General features: G+C 39.2%; 1 protein-coding gene across 2 annotated transcripts in view; it reads left to right on the forward strand.

The window, feature by feature from the left end:
* The window catches only part of LOC127576650 (metal transporter CNNM2-like), a 119,485-nt gene that overhangs the window by 62,941 nt on the left and 33,537 nt on the right, over positions 1-23,007 (forward strand). For both annotated transcript variants that reach the window (XM_052027234.1, XM_052027232.1), the window contains 2 exons: positions 16,543-16,686; positions 22,525-22,662. In XM_052027234.1, the coding sequence (XP_051883194.1) occupies positions 16,543-16,686; positions 22,525-22,662 (282 nt within the window). The remainder of the gene's footprint in view (positions 1-16,542; positions 16,687-22,524; positions 22,663-23,007) is intronic.

Here is a 23,007-nt window from a genome sequence, read left to right on the forward strand (position 1 = left end):
AATTCTGAAGGTACCCTTCAGATAATGCATTGAGAGTTTACTAAGCCTGTGAGAGCATTATTACCCATTAGATGTATTACAAGATGTAATCAATTAACTGCAAAAGGGAGCTCTATAGCCCATAAAGTCACATAATGCTTGTTTCAACAGTTGAGATGCTGATGTGGTGTTACCACAATAATCTTAAAGTCACAGTAGGACATTTGCGCTCTGAGCATGATGCACTTGGAAGCATGGGCCCACATGATGCACGTTTAGGCTCTCAGTGCTAAGTGCTAGTGAAATGTATGGTGTGTTTTAGCACTCGTGTATAACTGCGTAGTTATAACATGATAAAAAAAATTATGAAAGATGGTGTGCAAATTTTATTAAATTTAATGAGACTTTTAAAATCACTTTTTTCATTATCCCTTTACCTAATACTCAAAAGAACCTGGGAATTAAACCACAAAATTCTAACGTGATCTGCTTGTGGACCATATTTACTTATTATCCTTAAAAACTGACTTTCAGATGACGGTATGATTGAATCATAAAATGTAACCTGATCCAAAACTGCATTGTAGTGTGTACCATCAACAAAATACACTGAAGATACTCTCCTAGACCTCTCCAACAATATCTCCTGTAAACTTAGCACAAAGAAATAAAAGGGGTTCAGCTGGACTGATGAAGGGCCTTGACCCAAAACGTTGACTGTCCACTTCCCTCCACGATGCTGCCTGACCCACTGAGTTCCTCCAACATCGTGTTTGTTGCTCCCTTTATAGCAGTTCCTTTAACCTGACAAGTTTTTTTGATCGTGTTCACACAAATCTGCTTAATGAACCAACTGGTAAGGAGATGGGTGGGAGGAGACATTCCATGTAGAACTGCCAATCGTTACAGTTGTAGCTGTGCATAAGTTCGGGCTCCCAGTAATCAAGGATGTACTGAACTTCCTCACAGCTGATTGCTGCCAGGGACCACCATACTTTGATGCTAGACCCTGCATTTTCCTACCTCTTAATGGTAGGCAAACTGCCCGCTATTCCTGTGCTAGATTGGAACTGATGTAGGAACAGCAAACCCAATTGTTTGAATAGAAGGGAAAGGCTGCAAGGAAGAGGGTTAAATATAAACATAATTTACTTATTTTTAAATTCAATTGTTTATTTGTTTTTATGTTTTCTAGTGTTTTCAAGTTATAAATATTTAAATATGTTAATATTATGTTTTAAATGCTTTTAAAAGATTGAATGTCAGACATTCACAGACATTCAAACTTTGATAGTTTTGAGAGTGCTAAGCGAGGAGCTGCAGCTTAGCCAAATATCAATGTGGTTCTATGAATGGGACTTGCTGTTTACAATTGGAAGGTTATAAAACCACATGGCTTTATTAATCAGATTGGAGCTGGCTTTCTTGGAGGAAGTTCATGTCAGTAGGCTGTCTCACTTCAGGCAGAAATCATGTAGGGAAGCAATCAGGTTGGAGTCAGAGTCCTGGAGGAAGCTCATGCTGGTGGACCTGCTCCAGGTAAGAGTGGGTTTAGTGAATTGTGAGCTCCCTGAGCAGCTACCTCCTTGGTAAAATTTCATTTTCTCGTTGGTTTTGTCAGTGCCTTGCTATCTAGTGAAAATGATATCCACATTTGATACTGTTTACCGTATGTTACTTGAGTAGTTTTAAGGCCTAGTGGTAAAAAGCCCTTCCATCCAAGTCATTCTTCATCTCCAATAGCATTCATTACTAAATCCATAGGGAGTGTACCCAATACATTTCCCTTTTCGACCATGTTTCTTCAAGAGGTTAATAATTTCTTCCTTTTGTAAATTCTGTTAGTTTAGTAACAATCAAAGTAGAGCTAATCATTTACAGTTGTCCAAAATGCCTTTTTAAAAAAAATGAAATGTCACATCTGCCGCCTTCCTGTCGTGAAAAAAATCCTTTTCACACCTATAAAATGCTGTGGCTTTGATGTTCAAAGTTTTTCTTAGCTTCCTCCAGAATCTTCAGATGTAAGCCAGCAGATCCCCATGTTTTGGGTTATTTCTTTACCACCATTTTTCAATAATGTGGTTGTTGTGGGTATGATTTGTAAACCTGCAGATCTCTTTAAATATTAGTACAGTAGATGATGCTTAACTGCTTCAAGTGGATCTTGTATGTTTTGAGATTGGAGATATGAAGATTGAATGATGCTTAATTTGTTAAAGCATGGAATAATACACATGACCAAGAACAAATTAAAGAAGAAGGAGAAAAAAAAGGATTGGAGTGTAATAGATTGGAGTGTACTATGACACCAATATGTTGAGGTACATTCAAAGGGTGCTTGATATTAAGACAAAGAGTGCTATTTTTCTTGCATATGATCCTGGGTGGGTCTCATTTGGAATAATTGTATCCAGTTTTGGTCTCCTCTCAGGGTTGGAGATGTTGGGGTTTTCAAAAGGATGCAGAGAAGTCAAATTCCCAAATTTGAACCATCTTGGTTATCCAAATAATCTCAAAGAGCAGACTTGAATTTGAGGGTAATCTGAAAATGTTCATAACATTATGAAGGAATGGATCGTGTTCCAATTAAGTTTTTATCAATTAAAAAGGTTAGGAAGGACCAGGATGCACAATTTTAAATTGTGTAGTTCCAGATTCAGGTTGGATGTTGGGAGGTAGAGGATAGTGTATCTCTATTCCACTACCATTTCATGGTGGAAGCTGTTTTGCTGAATTCCTTCAAAAAAAAAATTGGACCGTTTTATGGTTGGACTAGACATCATCTCTTAAAGATTGGTGTTTGAATAAATTAAGAGCCTGTTGATCTCCTGGACTTGGTTTGATGAGTCAGAGAGAAAGTTCTCAATTTTTTTCTCTCAAAATTGTTTTGGATCTTAATTGAAATGTTATCTTTCCCATCACATCAAACCAACCAGGCTGTTGTAGATGGTATATATGTTTTGATACATAGCATTTGTCAATTGTTTAGTACAGACTGTATAGTCCAGGGGATCTTTATCTATCTTTCATTGTTTGCATTCCAGAATAGTAGCTGCTACTAATTGCTCTTCAACCTTGGGTGCTTCTATAAGCTTAATATCCACATTTGAGGTTTATTTAGCATTTCTATCGTTCCCTTGCTCTGTACTTTTAATTTCCTTGTGGCTGTCTTTGTTGCTAATATGTCACTGTTTTATACAAATATTAGTCGTACTAACTCTACATTGTAAAGTGTTTATAGATGTCCTATATATTTTGTTCTTCCTGGCTTTCATTTTTATCCTTTTTTTGTTTCAAGTTTTCTAGTCTGTTGGATACATCCTTTATGTGATTCATTTTTTCCACCAGAGTAAACATATTTGCTATTTCCTATCTAGATATATTCAGTTGTTTAGTTTTGTTTGCCAACACTTTCTTTCTTTCTAATATGGGTATTTCTGTTTTAATCATGTAATAATTTATTTCTTCAATCAAGGTTACTCACTCGACTTTTCCCCACAGAGCCTAATTATGCTGTAGTCTTCAAAGAAAAATCTCCAAAGAAAGCAATGAGAGAATGTACCCAATATTGCCCCCATTTTAACGCCTACCTTTATCAAGTTCTTTCTCAATCCTGGGTGTCCAAATATTAAGTGTTACTGTGCTGAGGTCAGTCTGTCCCTGTGTTGCAAAGGATGGTTATGGCCACAATGCTGTCAGATGTTTCATTCTGTTGGACTATACCATAACAGTTGATCCTTGAAGAAAAATTTGTGCAGAAGAATGTCTTTGACCACGAGTCAATCAGACAGTGGTCTGCATGAAATATCTTCAAGTCACTGCAGGGAAAACAGACCTGGAGGATTATGTTGGATGGTTCTTAAAGTATTTGTTACAAAGCCTAATCAGTGGAACTTTCAAATAAGCTTCAAGACCTTGCTTGGCTGGTGGTGAGAAGGGCCTTCACTGCCAGATCCTTAATTCTCAGTAAAATTCTCAATACCACCATATACTGCCAAGAAGGTCTGGATCAAGATGCATTTGTCTTTGTCAAGGTGCATCTAGCACATCTGTGCTATGTGCACTGCTCTTCTTGTAATAGTTGATCGACTTGGTGAAAGACACACATTTTGGTCTGCATAAAGCTTGCTGGTCTTCTGGTGCAAGGAGCTGTTCACAACTAAATGTGCAGACTGGGTCAAGTTCTATGTGTTGAGGGAGACACTGAAACTTGGTGAGCAGCCGCCAGGCAGAAAAGTCATGGTTTAAGGAACCCGTGTAGAAACCTTTCAGATATTGCTCATGGAATGTCTGTGAAAGACAATTAGAAGTCAAGCTGACATTTTGTGAACCTTGTTAGGAAATGGAATATGCCTTGTATTGTGAATGGTAACATATAGATATATTGTACTATATATTTGCATATCTTACAAATAGCTTATTTTTGGGGGAAATAGATAAAAGCCAACAGTCCTTTAGCCTCTTGGATTGCTTTTTGTACAAGCTTTTAGTGACTGTCCATGTGGAATACCGAAGTCATCTTGCTTCTCTGTGTAAGTTTCTGTTAAAATCTCACAGTAATCCTACATTAATCACATTTTGTTTTCATTCTTCCCACATTCTCGTTAACTCCCCTAAGATTCTACCACTCTCCTACATACTGGGTCAATTTACATTGGCCAATTAAACCATCAACCATTAGTCTTTGTCGGAGGAAACCCATCCATTTGCAGGGAGAATATGCAGACTCACACAGACAGCACCTGTTCTCAGCATTGAACCTGGGATTCTGGCACTGTGAGGCAGTGGCTCTACTAGCCACGCCACTTCACCCACTGATCTGACTTGAGAAATCTAACACTCGGTAATCTTTCAGTTGTGACAAAGGGTCTCCCTTTGAGGTCCTGACAGCAGCAACTGATTTCAGCATGCATCAAGAATAGATAATTTGTATTTTTGTGCTTTTGTATTTCTAATAATGATTTACCTGCTGCAATTTGAATGCTGGTGTGAGTGTTATTCTGAAGCTGATCTTGTATTTAATTTTGGTTAACATCAATTTGCAGCTTTTTTTCTGCTGGTCAAGCAAAATTTCCTGAACATACCTGTTCCAGAATTGGGTAGATGTAAGCTATTTTGATTGGATTTTTAAACATTAGTTGGAATATATGGAATTGCTCGTAATGGTACATACTGCCCTCGGAGGTCATAAAAAAATGGACTGAATAGATTATAGAGTGAAATTGACCTTGGTTGGGGCAGTTCAGTGAAACTTTTCTAACTTGCATTTCATGAGGAATTCTATAAATAATAAAAATTCCTGAACTGGAAATATTTTCAAATGTACTCTGTGTTCAAGACAAGTTTTTAATTTCTGATTATTTCATTACACTGAATCAAAATGATAGAATAAGAGTATTCAAATATTGATCATGTAAAATGGGTAGCACTTCACATGATAGTATTTTTGACACGTGGACAATTTATATTTATATTGCTTTATATAGCGTGCTCCTCCTTTATATTGCATACTTTCATGTAATTCATAAACTGGGTGAACATTGCTGAGACAATTAAGCAGTTATCATTAGTTAGTATCCTGAAGAGTTGAGCTATTCCAATCACATGCAAACATGATGTGTGATTCTCTGAACAAATCTTAAACGATACATTTATAAGAATGATAAATATAAATAACTGGAAATTTCAATGACTTTAGTTTTGCATAGGAAAGAAGAAGAAAAGAAATGTATAAAAATTGGAACTATGTTCCATCCAAGTAAAGATTTGTCTAGGCATAATTATTATAGAATATATCTTGCTACAATTGTTTTCTGTCTTTGTTCCAATTTGAATAAACCTGCTTGAAAATTAATAGATAAGATCTCTTTATTAGTCACATGCACATGGAACCACACAGTGAAATGCATCTTTTGTGTAGAGTGTTCTGGGGGCAGCCCGCAAGTGTCGCCACTCTTCCAGCACCGACAAAGCATGCCCACAACTTCCTAACCCATATATCTTTGGAATGTGGGAGGAAACCGGAGCACCCGGAGGAAACCCACACAGATGTGGGGAGAACATACAAACTCCTTAAAGACAGTGGCTGGAATTGAACCCAGGTCACTGGCACTGTAATGGCATTCTGCCAACCACTACACTACCGTGCTTGCCCATTGAGATCTATGTGGTTACCTTGGTGTCCTGTGAAGATGAGCTGTGGATGCTGTTGTATGTATCTTTACTTGTGTAATGTATATAGGCGACTTACCACCACCCCCCCCCCCCCAACCTCACAACAGGGGAGAGGGGTTGCATTCCTAGAAAACGGTCCATATCGTGATTTGTTAGGTAAAGCTGCATCATCTGCATCTGTGTCAAGAAATGTGAAAAGAAAATATTGTTTATTTAGTTACTTTCTTTTTATATAGTCTGTAAGAATGAATTTTATTCTGTATCTCAAATTTTTGGGTAGTGATTTGTGAATTCAGTAAGGGCAAATTCCTGTTACCCTATTAGCAGTAACACGGGGGTGGGGTGGAGGGGGGGTGGTCACCTGGTATATAAATTTTAAATTGTTCCATTAATTTATAGTTATTAATTAGGTTCATTTCATTAGGTTCTTTCAGATACTGGTTCAATTCCAGTATTCTTAAATGACTGACCCAATGTTAATGTTTATCCACCTCTCCCACGCCAGCATGATTAAAATTGCTGGATATATTCAAGGTGGGCAATGAAATTTTGACACATTCCAGCCCACAGTCCTCCTTAACCCTTTTCCTGTCTGTTTTAAGGTGGTTAAATTCTGAACATTCTTTGCTTCTTCCCCAGTAGAATTTTTTGATTCTAGTGTTAGTGAGAAATTATGAAGCCTCTTGAAGATTTCAAAATCCATAGTTTAAAATCTGTTGATTCTAAATGTTCACGTTCTTGTCTTCCCTCCTTACATTCCTTACTTTTATGTACAGGTGGTGTATATTCTGATTATGTTTCTTATCCCACTTTTTGCCAGAACCAGAGTAGCTGCATTTAACGTAACAAGTTGACACAGAAGTTCCCCAAGTTATAAAGCAGTGGGGAAAATAATATGGGATTATTGTGGATTGATGTTTGATATCTGCATGACCTTTTTGGGCCAAAAGTCTGTTTCTATGCTTTGTGATTCTATAACTGGATGTTGTAACTGTTGTCGTCTTGTGACCAACAGTGTCAAGTATGTAACCATCACACACTTCCCAATCAATTGATTTTAAGAAGTGCTTGTTCTGATTAGTAAGAAAAGAACAATTTTTTTTCATTCTGTAGTTCTTTATGCATTCACCAGCGCCAAATATTGGAATAATGATTCCTTAAGTTACATGTACTGGAAGCAGTATTGACACCAAATGTGCTAAAGTGACTTTAAGATTTACAAGATCATCTGGTACCAATTTCACATCATTATTCCATTAAAAAATACTTCGTTGTTTTATAGTGTGTTATATATTTTTGTGCCCTCTTAGGATAATTCAAAGATCTTTGTTGTGAAGGAATATTGTGTGTATATAATTTGAAAATTATGTTGTGGTTGTGATTATCCTTCTAGAAGTGCAGCTGATGAACTAGAGATATTAGGATGGACTTAAGCCCCGGCATTAAAGAGCCAATCACTATTTACCAGTGTATTCAGTTTTCCTTCAAGAGCTCTGACAGATCAATAAGTTTGTTGTTAACTACCAACTGCAGATACTACAGAACTTTATATGGGAATCAGGAAAGGATGCTTGATAAGCATGTAAGAATATTGGCAGATATCTAAAAACTCAAAACTATTCCAAAACACAACAGTTTGGGAAGGAGATGTAGAATAGCCCTCGAGACGAGAATGGAAACCAATGGCTGTATTTATAGTTTGTCTGTTTTTATTAGACATTCCTTAAACGTCGAGAAATGTAGATTGAATAGCCTCTGATTTAAATTATGGGAAAATAACTTTAAAAAAAAGTCTAGTATCTTGCTTATATAGATAACTAAATTTGGTGTAGATCTAGCAAGTCTGTTTTCAATGCATTCATCAGTGCAGACAGGCTGGTATTTAAACTATGCTCATGTACATTTAAATTACTTGCTCTTTTAAAAAAAATCAGATTAGCAGTAACCACTTTGGTGAGAGTATCACTGTAATGGAATGGAAAGTTCATTTGAACTTTAATATTAGCCTCTGTGGTTTTAAAGTTGCTTTGGAAAATTCCTTTCAAATGATCACAAGCTGTGAATGGGAACAATTTTACTTCAGCTGTACAGCATCTACAGGAATGTTTAAATACCAATAGTTTTCCTGAGAAACCAGATGTTAAACTTTTTTGTTAACGGTTTTATTTTTGTGTGTTTTGGTCAAGATTTGGACATGATGAGATAATTTACTATGTGTGGCTTCTGACATCAGAATCATGATATCTGTGTCCGTGGGAAACCACATCGGCAACACAATTCATTATAAAAATCGAGCATCATTAGAAATGCTATGTTAAGTTTTTTTTCCATCTGAACGCATTCTCAATATATGCAAAGGCACACAGCATCTTCCAATCTCATGCTCAAGTTATGGGGGAAATTTTCTCAAGTGATTTGTGTAACAGAATTGTTGAATCAATTGTATAGAATTGAATGATTCTGTCACTCATCAGTCTTCCCCCTACCACACCCACCCCAACCCCCACCTCTAAACTTTTTCCGACTACCTTGTTTGGTCTTCCCTTTTCCTGAAGTTCCTTAGAGCAGAATGTCAGAATCAGGTTTATTATCACTGACATATGTCATGAAATTTGTTGTTTTGTAGCAGCAGTACAGTGCAACACATAGAGGCATAAAAATTACTATAAGTTACAAAAATAAATAAATAGTGCAAAAGAGGAATAACAAAGGTTCATAGCCGGTTCAAAAATATGATGGCAGAGGGGAAGAAGCTGTTCCTGAAATGCTGAGTGTGAATCTTCAGCTCCTGTACCTTCTTCCCGATGATAGTAACATGAAGGGGCATGTCCCAGTTGGTGAGGGTCCTTAATGATGGATGCCACCTTCTTGAGGCACTGCCTCTTGAAGATGTCCTCAATGGTGCGGAGCATTGTGCCCATGATGGAGCTGGCTGAGTCTACAACTCTCTGCAGCCTCTTTCAATCCTGCGCATTGGAGCCTCCATACCAAGCGGTGATGCAATCAGTCAGAATGCTCTCCACTGTACATCTGTAGAAATCTGCAAGAGTCTTTAATGACATACCAAATCTCTTCAAACTCCTAATGAAGTAGAGCCACTGGCGTGCCTTCTTCGTGATTGCATCAATGTGTTGGGGCCCAAAATAGATCCTCTGAGATGTTGACACCCAGGAACTTGAAGCTGCTCATCCTTTCCACTGCTGACCCCTCAGTGAGGACCAGTGTGTGTTCTCCCGACTTCCCCTTCCTGAAGTCCGCAATCAATTCCTTAGTCTTGCTGATGTTGAGTGGGAGGTTGTTGCGACACCACTCAAACAACCAATCTATCTCACTCCTGTACGCCTCCTCATCGCCATCTGAGATTCTGCCAACAACAGTGGTGTCATCGGCGAACTTATAGATGGTGTTTGAGCTGTGCCTAGCCACACAGTCACGAGTGTAGAGGGAGTAGAGAGGTGGGCTAGGCATGCATCTTGAGGTGCACCTGTGTTAATTCTCAGCGAAGAGGAGATGTTATTACTGATTCACACTGACTATGTCTCCCGATAAGGAAGTCGAGGATCCGCATGCAGAGGGAGATACAGAGGCCCAGGTTTTGAAGCTTGTTGATTAGTACTGAGGGAATGATGGTGTTGAATGCTGAGCTGTAATCGATAAACAGCAGGCTGACATATGTTTAGCTGTTGTCTAGGTAAATGAGCAGGCAAATAGTTCAACATTACACTCAGCAGGAATTTCTCCATCACAGAAAATGTTAAGGAAACCCCTTATTCAACAGGAAAAAGTCCAAATTTTGGAAAAACACTTTCCACCTATGAAATATTAACTTGTTTTCCAGAAAAATGTATTGATACATTATGCCTTCCTAAGTGAAAAACGCAGTGATTCACTTGCACTTCTTCCAGTCTAGTATAATGCATTCAGTGTTCACAATGTGATCTCTTCTACATTGGAGAAACCAGACACAGATTGAGTGATCCTTTTGTGGAACTCCTGTGTTCAGTCCACAGGGACAACCCTGAGCTTCCTCTTGCCTGCCACTGTAATTCTCTATCCCACTCCTACTCTGACCTATCAGTCCGTGGCCTCCTGTATTATTATAATGAGGCCCAGCTCAAGCTTGAGAAACAGCACCTCATCTTTGATCTGTGCATGTTGCAGCCTTCTGAACTTAATATTGAATTCTACAACTTCAAGTAACTTAATTTCTGTCTGTATCAGTCGTTCCTCTGTCATACTGGCTCAGCTTTGTTTTTTCCCCCCTTTTTTTTCCACTGGAAGTTTACAGCTTATCCCCATGGTCACCAGAGACATCCTCCTCTCCCACCCTCCCTACACCTTAACAAGCTTTTGTCTCCTTCCCAGTTCTGACGAAGGGTCTTCAACCTGAAACGTGAGCTCCGTTTCTCTTCCCACAGAAGGGCTGACCTGCTGATTGATCACTGCGTTTTCTGTTTTTATTTCATCATGCTCACCTAACCCTTCTGCTTTTCTCATGAGTAATAGCTTGGTCATCTTCAGCTTCTCCATGAGTGAAATTGAATTATCAAATGAAATCACCTGTTTAACCACTTTCATCCTGTGTGTTGGAGTACCACAATTCAGGTTAAGTACAGTTTCACAACAATAAATCTACTCACTCATTGTTATTATTTTCCTAACACTTTCCTAAGACTTTCAAGTCTTAAGAATGCAAAATGCAATGCAACTTGTATACTCTTGTGGGTCCTTAGTCAATAATGAAACAACATCAGAGTCTGCAGAGTGGGAACCACAGAGAGCTCTAAAAGGTGTGCCTGATTACTCAAGGTGGTTCCTACTCTGTGCAATTATAAGTACATGATTAAATATGTCATGTAATAATGCACTCACAAAAATAGCAACACTTTCATGTTTTTATTAATGCAGATTATGCATCGCTTATGTACAAAGCAAATTATCGTACAAATTTGTTATGACAGGTGGTCAGATATGTAATTAAAGGCTGGCAGATTTTTAAATTAACGTCTGTCATTGTGAATATATACCTATGCAAAATTACTTGTTTTTTTTATGGTGGTTGTTCTCAACTGTTGGATTCAAAAGGCATAAGGATAAGAAAAGACAATTTTAGAATATAGATAAATACAACTATTCCAAAAATTTAAGTACATTTAAGTGTTTTTTGTGTTAACTTCTGATGCTTTACAAGATAAAATGACAAGTCAGTAAAAGGCCTTGAGTACTCCATTTTTCCCATTTGAGGTGTCCTTGCTATGGAATTGCATGATAAGAAATAAAGGTTAGACATAAATATGTGGTATTCATTTGTGAAGCAGCATAACATTACAATATTTAATTTTGGGAATTCTGGATAATGAGAAGCAATTCAGGATCTTAAGATATTTTTGCTTAATGTTAACGCCTTTTTATTTCAAGTATTTGGTAAGAAAGCATACTAATTCTGTCTGTATATGTATGGATTATTCCTCATATTCCCAGTGGAGAACCCAGGTGTAAAAGCCAATTATGACTGAGATACATCTCCTAGATGTTTTTTTTATTGCAGATTTGTAATGCCCAAATAAATCTAAATGTTGCTTGTGTTAGTTTGAGAGGTATGTTGTGCAATAATTGTGCAGTAGTAATTTTTTGTTCACACATTTGATATAAATTTTTTATTGTTGTTTATATACATATTTTAAAACATAAGTTTTGATATTTGCAGTCCTTGGTCAAAGACTTCAAAAACAGAGTGATACCATTTTCCAAGTTATTTTTGATCATCACAGGGTGCTTTTTGTAGTAGTTGATCATCTTCTTCCAAAATAACTTGAAATAAAAATGGCAGAATAGTTGTAATTTAAAAAGAAATGAACAACAAGGAAACAATGCTCAGACATGAGTGCAGTACTTTAAATGGAGCCTAACCAAAGCTGCATCATCTCTTCCTTCCTGTAATCCACCCACTGTCAGGTTAACTTTAACCAGTCCAAAGAATAACTTAACTTAAAAGTTAGTATATCATAGTCTGAACTGTCACCTGTTGCAGTGGATATGTAATCAATTGATGTATTTACATATTAGATCATTTCCTTCATCTGCAAGGATTGGATGGATGTTTAGATTGGAAAAATAACTTAAAATCAACCAGGTCCTGCAAATTGAGCTTGTGTAGTCTTTTCCAAGATGTTGGAAATTATTGCCTCCTCTAAATGAATGGAAAATACTGGAATTTCTAAGGACTTTGCCACGAAACAGGTCATCATTATGCTGCTACTTGGAATTAAAAGTAATTGATAACCAGTGAACGGGGTTTAAAAAAATGAGCTTTACACTTTTGCATGCTGTTAGTTTGTAAATTACCAAGCTTATACAGTCAACTGCTAACTTTTGCATGAATAACTGAAGTAATGTAACTCCCATTTATTGAAGCTTTAAAGAAGGATGCTCTTGTTTCAGATAAAAATATCCATTGTTCTGCAAAAAAATTCTCTCCTAGTTTTCCCCAGTTGAAGATTATTAAATGAACTTCTGTAAGTTTTTTTTATGCAGCTACTTCAGTTTTTTTATAAATTTCTAAAAATCCATTAGTGACAATAATGATCATGATGTAGGGCATTGTTGCAGCACATTGTGATTTTTAGCTCTGTATTAATATTTATTCTTATCTGGCAGTGCAATTTTTGAGAATATTTCATGTACATAGACTACAAAATCATTTTCATTAATAGACACAGAATTTTAAAATATTGTATTTGATCTTTCATACATGAACAACCATTGTGCTATAAAACTAACCGGAAATTTTCAGGAGCACCTCTTCCTAATTGCACAATATTTACAAGAAACCTGAAGCTAGTTGAAAAGGCCCAATTCACTTTGACGTAATTTGTTAGAGGGTTACAATAAATGGGAATGAACTCTGTTAACATAGTAACAGACGAGTTCCTGGTAATTTGAAGTATCTGTCTCAATTCACCCAGTAATCTCCTCAGTTCAATGAAAGCCGTCCCAATCGTTCTTTGTAATTTAGTTATTCATTCACAGTGGGAAACAACCAGTTGAAATTATACAATACCACCTCTATATTTATTTAATATCCTTGTTACACTGAGGAGTCCAAAAAAGCTCACACATAACTCCTGCTTTGCTGAGGTTGAATTTAGAAGCATGGGTACATCGTGCTGTTCATAAGTTGCAGCAATTGCCTTAAAACGCAGGATTCCTTTTTTTGTGTGTATAACCTATACATTGGAAGTGACGCTTCTAATGTTGTTTAAATCTAAATCCTAAAATCACTCTGCTCTACTATGATACCAGTCTCCACTCGTATACCATTTTAATTTATGGAAGGTACCACCTTGCAACTATTCACATTGAAATCTACCTGGTACTTTTGCTCCATTCTGATCTATGTTGTATGTATGTTCTATGTTCTACTTCATCAGTTTTGCTTTGCAGCCCTGTGGGACACTACTACAAAAACAACTCTGCAAATCATAGTAGAACTGGGTGGCATACATCTCCATACCCCATCAGGAAGGTCGTAGGCCCCTTCTCTTTCTGGATCAAAGACTCAACTAGTTCCCTGTCACTAACACTGTCATCTACTTGGCAGAACTTGTTCTTACCCTCAACAACTTCTCTTTCAATTACTCCCACTTTCTACAAATGAAAGGTGTAGGTATGGGCACTTGCATGGGCCCTAGCTATGCCTGCCTTTTTATTCATTACATTGGAGGTCCTTGTTCCAAGCCAGCTGTGACACCTCTCCCCAACTCTCTCTCATCAATGACTGCAATGGTGCTACTTCCTGCACTTGTGTGGAACTCGTCAATTTAATTGCCTTTACCAACAATTTCCACCCTTCCCTCAATTTTGCCTGAACTATTTCTGATACTTTTCATTTTTTGGATCTTTCTGACTTCATCTCAGGAGACAAGCTATCCACTGATATATAGTATAAACCCATGGAGTACCTTGACTACACCTCCACCCAACTGTCCCCTGTAAGGACACCATCCGTTTCTGTCAGTTTCTCCATCTGTCACATCTGTTCTCAAGGTGAGAATGTCCTTCTTCAGGAAACATGACCTCCCCTCTGCTGCAGTTGATGGAGCCCCCTTTCATGTTTCCCCACACACCTTCCTGCTTTCCGCAGGGACCACTTTCTCCATGATTCCCTCATCTGCTCATATCTTGCCAACCACCCCTCCCTGTTCCCTAGCACTTTCCCCTGTACCCGTAGGAGGTGCAACACGTGTTCCTTCACCTCTTTCCTCACCACCATCCAGGGACTGAAGCAGCCCTTTCAAATGTGGCAGTGATTCACATTGCCAACCTAGTCTATTGCATTCAAAACTCGTGATGTGCCCTCCCCTACACTGCCGGGACCAAGCTAGACTAGGCGACCATTTTGAAGAGTACCTGCGCTCTGATTGCAGTGGGCATCTTAAGCTTTTCCATCCCTCTCCCCTTCTTACCAAGAGTCTTGACCCTCCCCAACCTGGTTCCATCTGTCCATTACCCACATACCTATACACTTGGGTTTCTTCTCCCTTGGTGCATCTTTCCTATCCTCACCCTACCCCATTCCATTTGTCCATCACCCCACCCCATCTATTTCCACATATCACCTACTATTCTCTATCTCACCCCTCCTTCTCACTTCTGTTTGTCAGCTGTCTTCCTTCTATGCTGTCAGTCCTGCTGCAGTGTCTCGATCTGAAATGTAAACGATCCCTTTGCTTCCAGAAATATTGCTTCACCCGCTGAATTATTCCAGCAGTTTGTTCTTTTACTGCAAATTGTAGTCTGTTTATCATGCCAAAAAATCCAGTGTTTTTGGAAACATTATCAATCAAAAAAAAGAAATGCAAATACACAATGAGATAATAGAACAGGTGACCAAACATTTAGTCAAAAATAAAGGTATTAAGATAAGATATCTTTATTAGTCACATGTACATCGAAACACACAGTGAAATGCATCTTTCGCGAAGAGTGTTCTGGGGGCAGCCCGCAAGTGTCACCACACTTCCAGCGCCAACATAGCATGCCCACAACTTCCTAACCCGTACGTCTTTGGAACGTGGGAGGAAACTGGAGCACCCGGAGGAAACCCACACAGACACGGGGAGAACGTACAGACTCCTTACAGACAGCAGCTGGAATTGAACTTGGGTCGCTGGCGCTGTAATAGCGTGACTCTTAGTGCTACACTACTGTGCCTGCCCAAGCACTTTTAAGAGGAAAGAGAAAGATTTAGGGAGGGATTTCCAGAGCCTTATATCATGAGCAGCTAAAGGGCTGGCCAATTATATTTGGGAATGAACAAGATACCAGAAATGAGGCAGCAAAGGTATTTTGGCAAGTTTTAATAGTTGATCAAAGCCAGGTGAATGACTGAAATTAAAGATGCAACTTTTCAAATGGATATGTTGATTACTCAGGATTCATTGTTGGTCAGCAAGCATGGAGATCATGGCTGAATGAGACTTGTTGCCAGTGAAGCAAGTTTGCTTCAAGTCACAAGCGTGTTGGAAAAATTAAATCTGGATGGTACAAGGTACACCTGAGGACTTCAGGTCCAGATAATCTGAGAAGGGACTGAGTCGACTGATGTATGGAGTCGAAAATAGACAGTTGTATTGAGCGGCAGATATGTAGTCCAAAGTTCATCTGTGTCCAGTAGAGTTGTGAATGTTTCGGATAATTGACTGGAGGAGACTTTGAGTCATTGGCTCACAGCAGAGTTTCCAGCTTCAGTCTTCCCAGTGTTTAGTTGAAGGAAATTTCTGCTCTCCCAGTAATGGATATAGACAAGTGATCTGACATTTTAATTTGCAGGAACTCGCCAATTTATTCTTCCATGGAAGAGGAGCATGGTATATACACTTGCACTTAGAAGTTGGCTAAAGTGAACAAGCTCAAGCAGTTTCCATGCATTTATTAAAGTAGCATTCATCTTGCTTATAGCTAATTCTGAATTTAATTCCCTCCCTTGCATCCTGCTAGTGAGTTGGGCTGTATTTTGGTGAATTCGTATAAGAGCATGTTTATACTAGCTTACATGAATTTGATTAGTCCTGTGGGAATATATATGATATACTTAATTTTTTTTATCATGCCTTCAAAAATACTTTAGGTGTACATAAAGAATGATTTTGAATTGATCAAATGTCGCTCAGATTTTATGCAATCTTAATACATTTTAAAACTAACGGTTATTCCTCCATGGCCAATGGCCTATTTTTTTTTCAAACTTATTCTGTTAATGGATGGTTGCAGATTCAAACTTTGCACAAGAACATGCTTCTCTTTTATATTTAAGTAAACACAGCCCTTCAGATGTGCACATGCATCACATTGATTTACATTAATTTTTTTCCCCTTCATCCTTTGTAGGTAAATCTCATCTGGCGATAGTACAGAGAGTGAACAATGAAGGAGAAGGGGATCCATTTTATGAGGTGCTTGGAATTGTCACACTAGAGGATGTAATTGAAGAAATTATCAAATCAGAGATCTTGGATGAAACAGATTTATATAGTGAGTGTTCTTGGTGTTATACTGTAACATGCAAACATTTCTTTAATTGAATTTAATTCAATTTTTTTCAGGGGAAATATGAGAAAGAATTTTTATCACATTTTTCCTCCGAATTCATTATCATCCTATCCAGTTAACTTCATAAAATATGCAGCTAGTTCTGTTGTCACAAGCTTATTGAAATATTTTTGTAAAAGCACTCTAGATGATACACAGCCTTGCTGATAAACACCATAGACAAATTACAACTCTGCAAAGGAAATAGTGACGCTTCCTTCTTTTAAGCATCTTATTACAAACTATGAAAGGAGAGCCTATCCTTGTTTTGAGGAGCATGTATGATTAACTTCCACATTCATGGTTATGTGACAAATTGTTGCCAAATCTCATGTTTTGTAAACTCTGCATCTGTTCAATCATGCCACTCCAAACTAACCTCCACAGTATCCTAACAGATCTATAAAAGTGCACTAGCACATTATTTGGTCTTTTGAAGATAAGTGTATGTAAGAATCAAGATCTGAAACCTGGCAAATAATCTTTGATCTACTGGCCAGCCATGATCTGTGCCCTTCGATGTGTTTCTGAGACTCTGCCTCATTAGCAGGCACCTCAAAGCACTGGAGAAATACCACCTTTGCTGTTTCTGCAAAATTGTCCAAATATACTAGCACGATAATCAAACCAGTCAATGTCCTTTACCGGGTCGTTAGTCGATGGAGTGAACTCATAGGATCTTAGTGTTAAATGAATATCACAGAATTATCTATGTCTAATATCTTATCCAAAAGTTACTTTTGTATGTATCTAATTTGTGGGACTTGGACGCACACTTTATGAAAGGAGTAGCTTCAGCTAACTGAGCCAAATTGGCTTAGTGATTGATCGCCATTCACTTATTTAATTTAATATCTTTTTTCTCATAATGGTCCTTAAGTTCCCTCCTGTCCCAAGTTTCCTACCAAAATTTGCTTCCCACTCAAGCAAAAAATTGCAGTCTCATCATTTTATGTGCTGCAACTTCAGTCAAGGAAGAATATCTGTTGCACTATTTAGATACTTTCTAGATGCTTACAATATCTCCCTTGATCTCCATGCACCATTTGGAGCCATGAGATTGCTTCAGTGAATGAGAGTCTAGCATTTTAACTATTCTTGTTGAATAAATTAATCTTTAATTGTTCTTTGTATTGGACATCAAGATTCTGCCATGGCAGAAAGGGCAAGAAAATAATTGACCTGGTTAAATAATTAAATCAACAAAAGAATATAAGGTACTTTGAAATAAAAACAGAAAATGTTGGAAACACCCATCAGGTCAGGCATCATCAGTGAAGGAGATACAGAGTTAATATTTCAGGTCTGAGATCCTTTGTCAGAACTGGGAAAGAAAAAAGTAGTTAGCTTTGAGTAACAGAAAAAGAACAGAGAGGAATGGTAGAACAAAGAGAATATCTATGAGAGGATGAGACCAAATGAGTTAATATAGCAGTTAGAATCAGATTATGCTTTGTCTTTTGTCTGTCTTATGTGCTTCTAATAGCAAGGCAGTTGGATGTGCCTAGCAGGCCAGACTATACTTATGGAGAGAGAGAACTTCATAAACTGCCTTGGTTCATTCACAAGACAGATGGAATGTTCCCAGAAAAAGACAGCATCACAAAATTTGTAGTAATTATTGTTTGAATGAACAGTTAAATGCACAATAGAATACAAGGTAATTTTATTATTTTCCATACTACACACATCCCAGCATAGGTATTAGCCCTGCCTCACAGCACCTGAAAACCATTTTTCTGAGAGAGGCAAAACCAGATCTAAAAACTGCTACAGTGGGTTTTTTTAGAGACTTCATACCATTTGCACAGTGCAGCAGGCCTTACAAAGCTGCCTCTGTTTATTTTAGAACCATAGAACAATGCAGCACAATACAGGCCCTTCGGCCCACCATGTTGTGCCACCCTTCAAACCACACCTAAGACTATCTAACCCCTTCCTCCCACATATCCCTCTATCTTAAATTGCTCCATATGCTTATCTAACAATCTCTTGAACTTGACTCAACCACCACCCCAGGCAGCATATTCCATGCACCAACCACTCTCTGGGTGAAAAACCTCCCTCTGACATCTCCCTTGAACTTCCCACCCATTACCTTAAAGCCATGCCCTCTTGTTTTGAACATTGGTGCAGTGGGAAAGAGGCACTGGCTGTCCACTCTATCTATTCCTCTTAATATCTTGTATACCTCTATCACATCTCCCCTCATCCTCCTTCTCTGCAATGAGTAAAGCCCTAGCTCCTTTAGTCTCTTCTCATAATCCATACTCTCTAATCCAGGCAGCATCCTGGTAAATCTCCTCTGCACCCTTTCCAACGCCTCCATATCCCTTCTATAATGAGGCGACCAGAACTGGACACAGTACTCTAAGTGTGGCCTAACCAGAGTTTTGTAAAGCTGCATCATTACTCCGCTGCTCTTAAACTTGATCCCATGACTTATGAAAGCTAACGTCCCATAAGCTTTCTTAACTACCCTATCTACCTGTGAAGCGACTTTCAGTGATCTGTGGATATGAACCCCCAGATCCCTTTGCTCCTCTACACTGTCCAGAATCCTGCCGTTTACCTTGTACTCCGCCTTGGAGTTTGTCCTTCCAAAGTGTACCACTTCACACTTCTCTGGATTGAACTCCATCTGCCACTTGTCAGCCCAGCTCTGCATCCTATCAATATCCCTCTGCAAGCTTCGACAGCCCTCCACACTATCCACAAAACCACCAATCTTTGTGTCATCTTCAAACTTGCTAACCCACCTTTCCACCCCCTCATCTAAGTCATTAATAAATATCACAAAAATTAGAGGTCCCAGAACCGATCCCTGTGGGATACCACTAGTCACAGCCCTCCAGTCGGAATGCACTCCCTCCACCACAACCCTCTGCTTTCTACAGGCAAGCCAATTCTGAATCTACACTGCCAAGCCTCCCTGGATCTCTTGGCCTCTGACCTTCTGAAGAAGCCTACCATGCGGAACCTTATCCATGTAGACCACATTCACTGCACTACCCTCATCAATCTTCCTGGTCACCTCCTCAAAGAACCCTATCAGGCTTGTGAGGCAAGATCTTCCCTTCACAAAGCCATGCTGGCTGTCCCTAATCATTCCATGATTCTCTAAATGCTTAGAATCCTTTCTAAAAGCTTACCCACCACAGATGTAAGGCTCACTGGTCTGTAATTCCCTGGACTATCCCTCCTACCTTTTTTGAATAAGGGGACAACATTCACCACCCTCCAATCCTCCGGTACCATCCCTGTGGACAAGGACTCAAAGATCCTAACCAATGGTTCAGCAATCTCCTCCCTCGCCTCATGAAGCAGCCTGGGGAATATTCCGTCAGGCCCCGGGGACTTATCTGTCCTAATATTTTCTAACAACTCCAACACATCCTCTCTCTTGATACCTAGAATATTACCCTTACCAACACTGTCCTCGGCATCATCAAGACTCCTCTCCTTGGTGAATACTGGAGAAGTAATCGTTGAGAACCTCACCCACTTCCACAGCTTCCAGGCACATCCTCCCACCTTTGTCTTTAATCGGACCTACCTTTACTCTAGCCATCCTTCTGCTCCTCACGTACAAGAGAAAAGCCTTGGGATTCTCCTTAACACTACTCGCCAAAGCCTTTTCCTGTCCCCTTCTCGCTCTCCTCATCCCTCAAGTTCCTTCCTTGCTACTCTGTATAACTCACGAGCCCTGTCTGATCCTTGCTGCCGCCTTCTTCCTAACTAGTTGTTCCACCTCTCTCGTCACCCACGGTTCCTTCACCCTGCCATTCCTTCTCTGCCTCACCGGGACAAATTTATCCCTAACACCCTGCAAAAGATCCCAGGACATTGACCACATCTCCATAGTACATTTCCCTTCAAAAATGTCATCCCAATTTACACTCCCAAGTTCTCGCCTTATAGCCTCATAATTCGCCTTTCCCCAATTAAATATCTTCCCGTCCTCTTTGCTCCTATCCCTGTCCATGACAATTCTAAAGGTTATGGAGCAATGGTCACTGTCCCCCAAATGCTCACCCACCGATAGATCTGTCACCTGTCCCAGTTCATTACCTAAAACTAGATCTAATATGGCATTCCCTCTAGTCGGCCTGTCAACATACTGTGTCAGGAATCCGTCCTGGACATACTTAACAAACTCCGCCCTGTCTAAACCTTTGGCACTAAGTAGGTGGGAAGTTGAAGTCTCCCATTATAATAACCCTGTTATTTTTGCATCTTTCCAAAAACTGCCTCCCATTCTGCTCCTCAGTATCCCTACTACCGGTGGGCTTATAGAATACTCCCAAGAGGGTAACTGCTCCTTTCTTGTTCCTAACTTCCACCCATATTGACTCTAGAGAGGATCCTTCTACACTGTCTACCCTTTCTGCAGCTGTAATAGTGTCCCTGACCAGTATCGCCACCCCTCCTCCTCTTCTCTCCCCCTCCCTATCCCTTTTAAAACACTGAAAACCAGGAATATTCAATATCCGTTCCTGCCCTGATGTCAGCCATGTCTCTGTAATAGCCGCAATATCGTAGTCCCATGTACTTATCCAAGCTCTTAGTTCATCTCCCTTATTCCTGATGCTTCTTGCATTTAAGTAAATACACTTTAGCCCATCCATCTTTCTACTTTTATAGCCTGTACTCTGCTTCTCCTTCCTCAAAGCCTCTCTACCCGTCAGATCTGACTTTTCCCCATCCCCTTCTTTCCCTGACCTACTCCTCCGGTTCCCTTCCCCCTCGCAATCTAGTTTAAACCCTCCTGAACCACCCTAGCAAACCTGGCTGCAAGGATATTGGCCCCCCCTCAGGTTTGGGTGTAACCTGTCCTCTCTGTATAGGTCCCACCTTCCCCAGAAGAGATCCCAATGATCCAAAAATCTAAAACCCTCCCTCCTGCACCAACTTCTCAGCCACGCATTTATTTGCCATCTCCTCCTATTCCTACCTTCACTATCGTGTGGCACTGGCAGCAATCCCGAGATTGCTACCCTTGAGGTCCTGTTCTTCAGCCTTCTGCCTAGCTCGCTAAACTCACTTTTCAGGACCTCATCCCTCTTCCTACCTATGTCGTTGGTACCAACATGAACCATGACTTCTGGCTGTTCTCCCTCCCGCTCTAGAATCCTGTGGACCCGATTAGTGACATCCCGGACCCTGGCACCTGGGAGGCAACATACCATCCAGGATTCATGCTCACTGCCACAGAGCCTCTTATCCGTTTCCCTGACTAATTTTTAACTCACTAAATGAGGAATGCATCTCAGCATAAGTAAGAGGCAAATAAAATTGTATATCACTGTGTTGTAAATTAGGGGTGAAAATTTCAGCACCTACAAATACTATTTTCAAGTTTAATTATTTTGCTTTTTGTAATGTGTTTATCTCCACATTGTCCTGTATATTAAATTGTAATGTATCGCTGGATAAAAATTATATCTTTATATCTGAGCGTAAGATATAAAATGGGATACTTTCTACTTGATGCAGCACCATCTTTTAAGTTTTATTCCTTAAGCTGAAATATTATGCTTTTTTTTACCCCATTTCAATTAAGCTCAATTATTTGGCAGTAGAGTTCATGTAGGTTGGGTCATAACTACTGAAAGCTTGCATTTCTGCGTACCCAGTAGGTTAATTTAAGGAAAAAAAAAGCTTGTTTCTTTTTAAAAAGCTTTCAAAACCTGATTCATTTGTCAATCATCATGTTCCTATTGAAGTATTTTAATTAACTTCAATCAATTCCTCTCTTTGAAATGTCTTCCACATCAATAGCTGATAACAGAACCAAAAAGAAAATTACACATCGTGAAAGGAAACAAGATTTCTCTGCTTTCAAACCAACAGATAGTGAGATGAAAGTCAAGATCTCGCCGCAGCTACTATTAGCAACACATCGTTTCCTAGCAACAGGCAAGTTTTTGTTGTCAAATGTAAAAAAGTACCGGGGCTGATTATGGTAGTCACCTTAATCATAAATATTCTATCCTGTTTCTATAACAATTGTATTGGACTCATCTTTCCTAAGCTTTCTTTCTCATGTTCTCCATAAACTCCTTTGCTTGTACAAAGAACCTTCAAGTCCACCTTATTCTGCCTCTCAACAACCCTTATCTGCATTGGTCTCCATTGAATTCCTTTTCCCCATCCCTCCTACCCTTATCCCCTGCAACTTTAATCGGCTTTGTTCTCGTACTCTGGGCTTCTATGTACTCCCATCATCCCCATTGATAACCTGGGCAATTCCCTCAAATTTCT

Source organism: Pristis pectinata, chromosome 12 (genome assembly GCF_009764475.1).
Source record: "Pristis pectinata isolate sPriPec2 chromosome 12, sPriPec2.1.pri, whole genome shotgun sequence".
NCBI classification, from domain to species: domain Eukaryota; kingdom Metazoa; phylum Chordata; class Chondrichthyes; order Rhinopristiformes; family Pristidae; genus Pristis; species Pristis pectinata.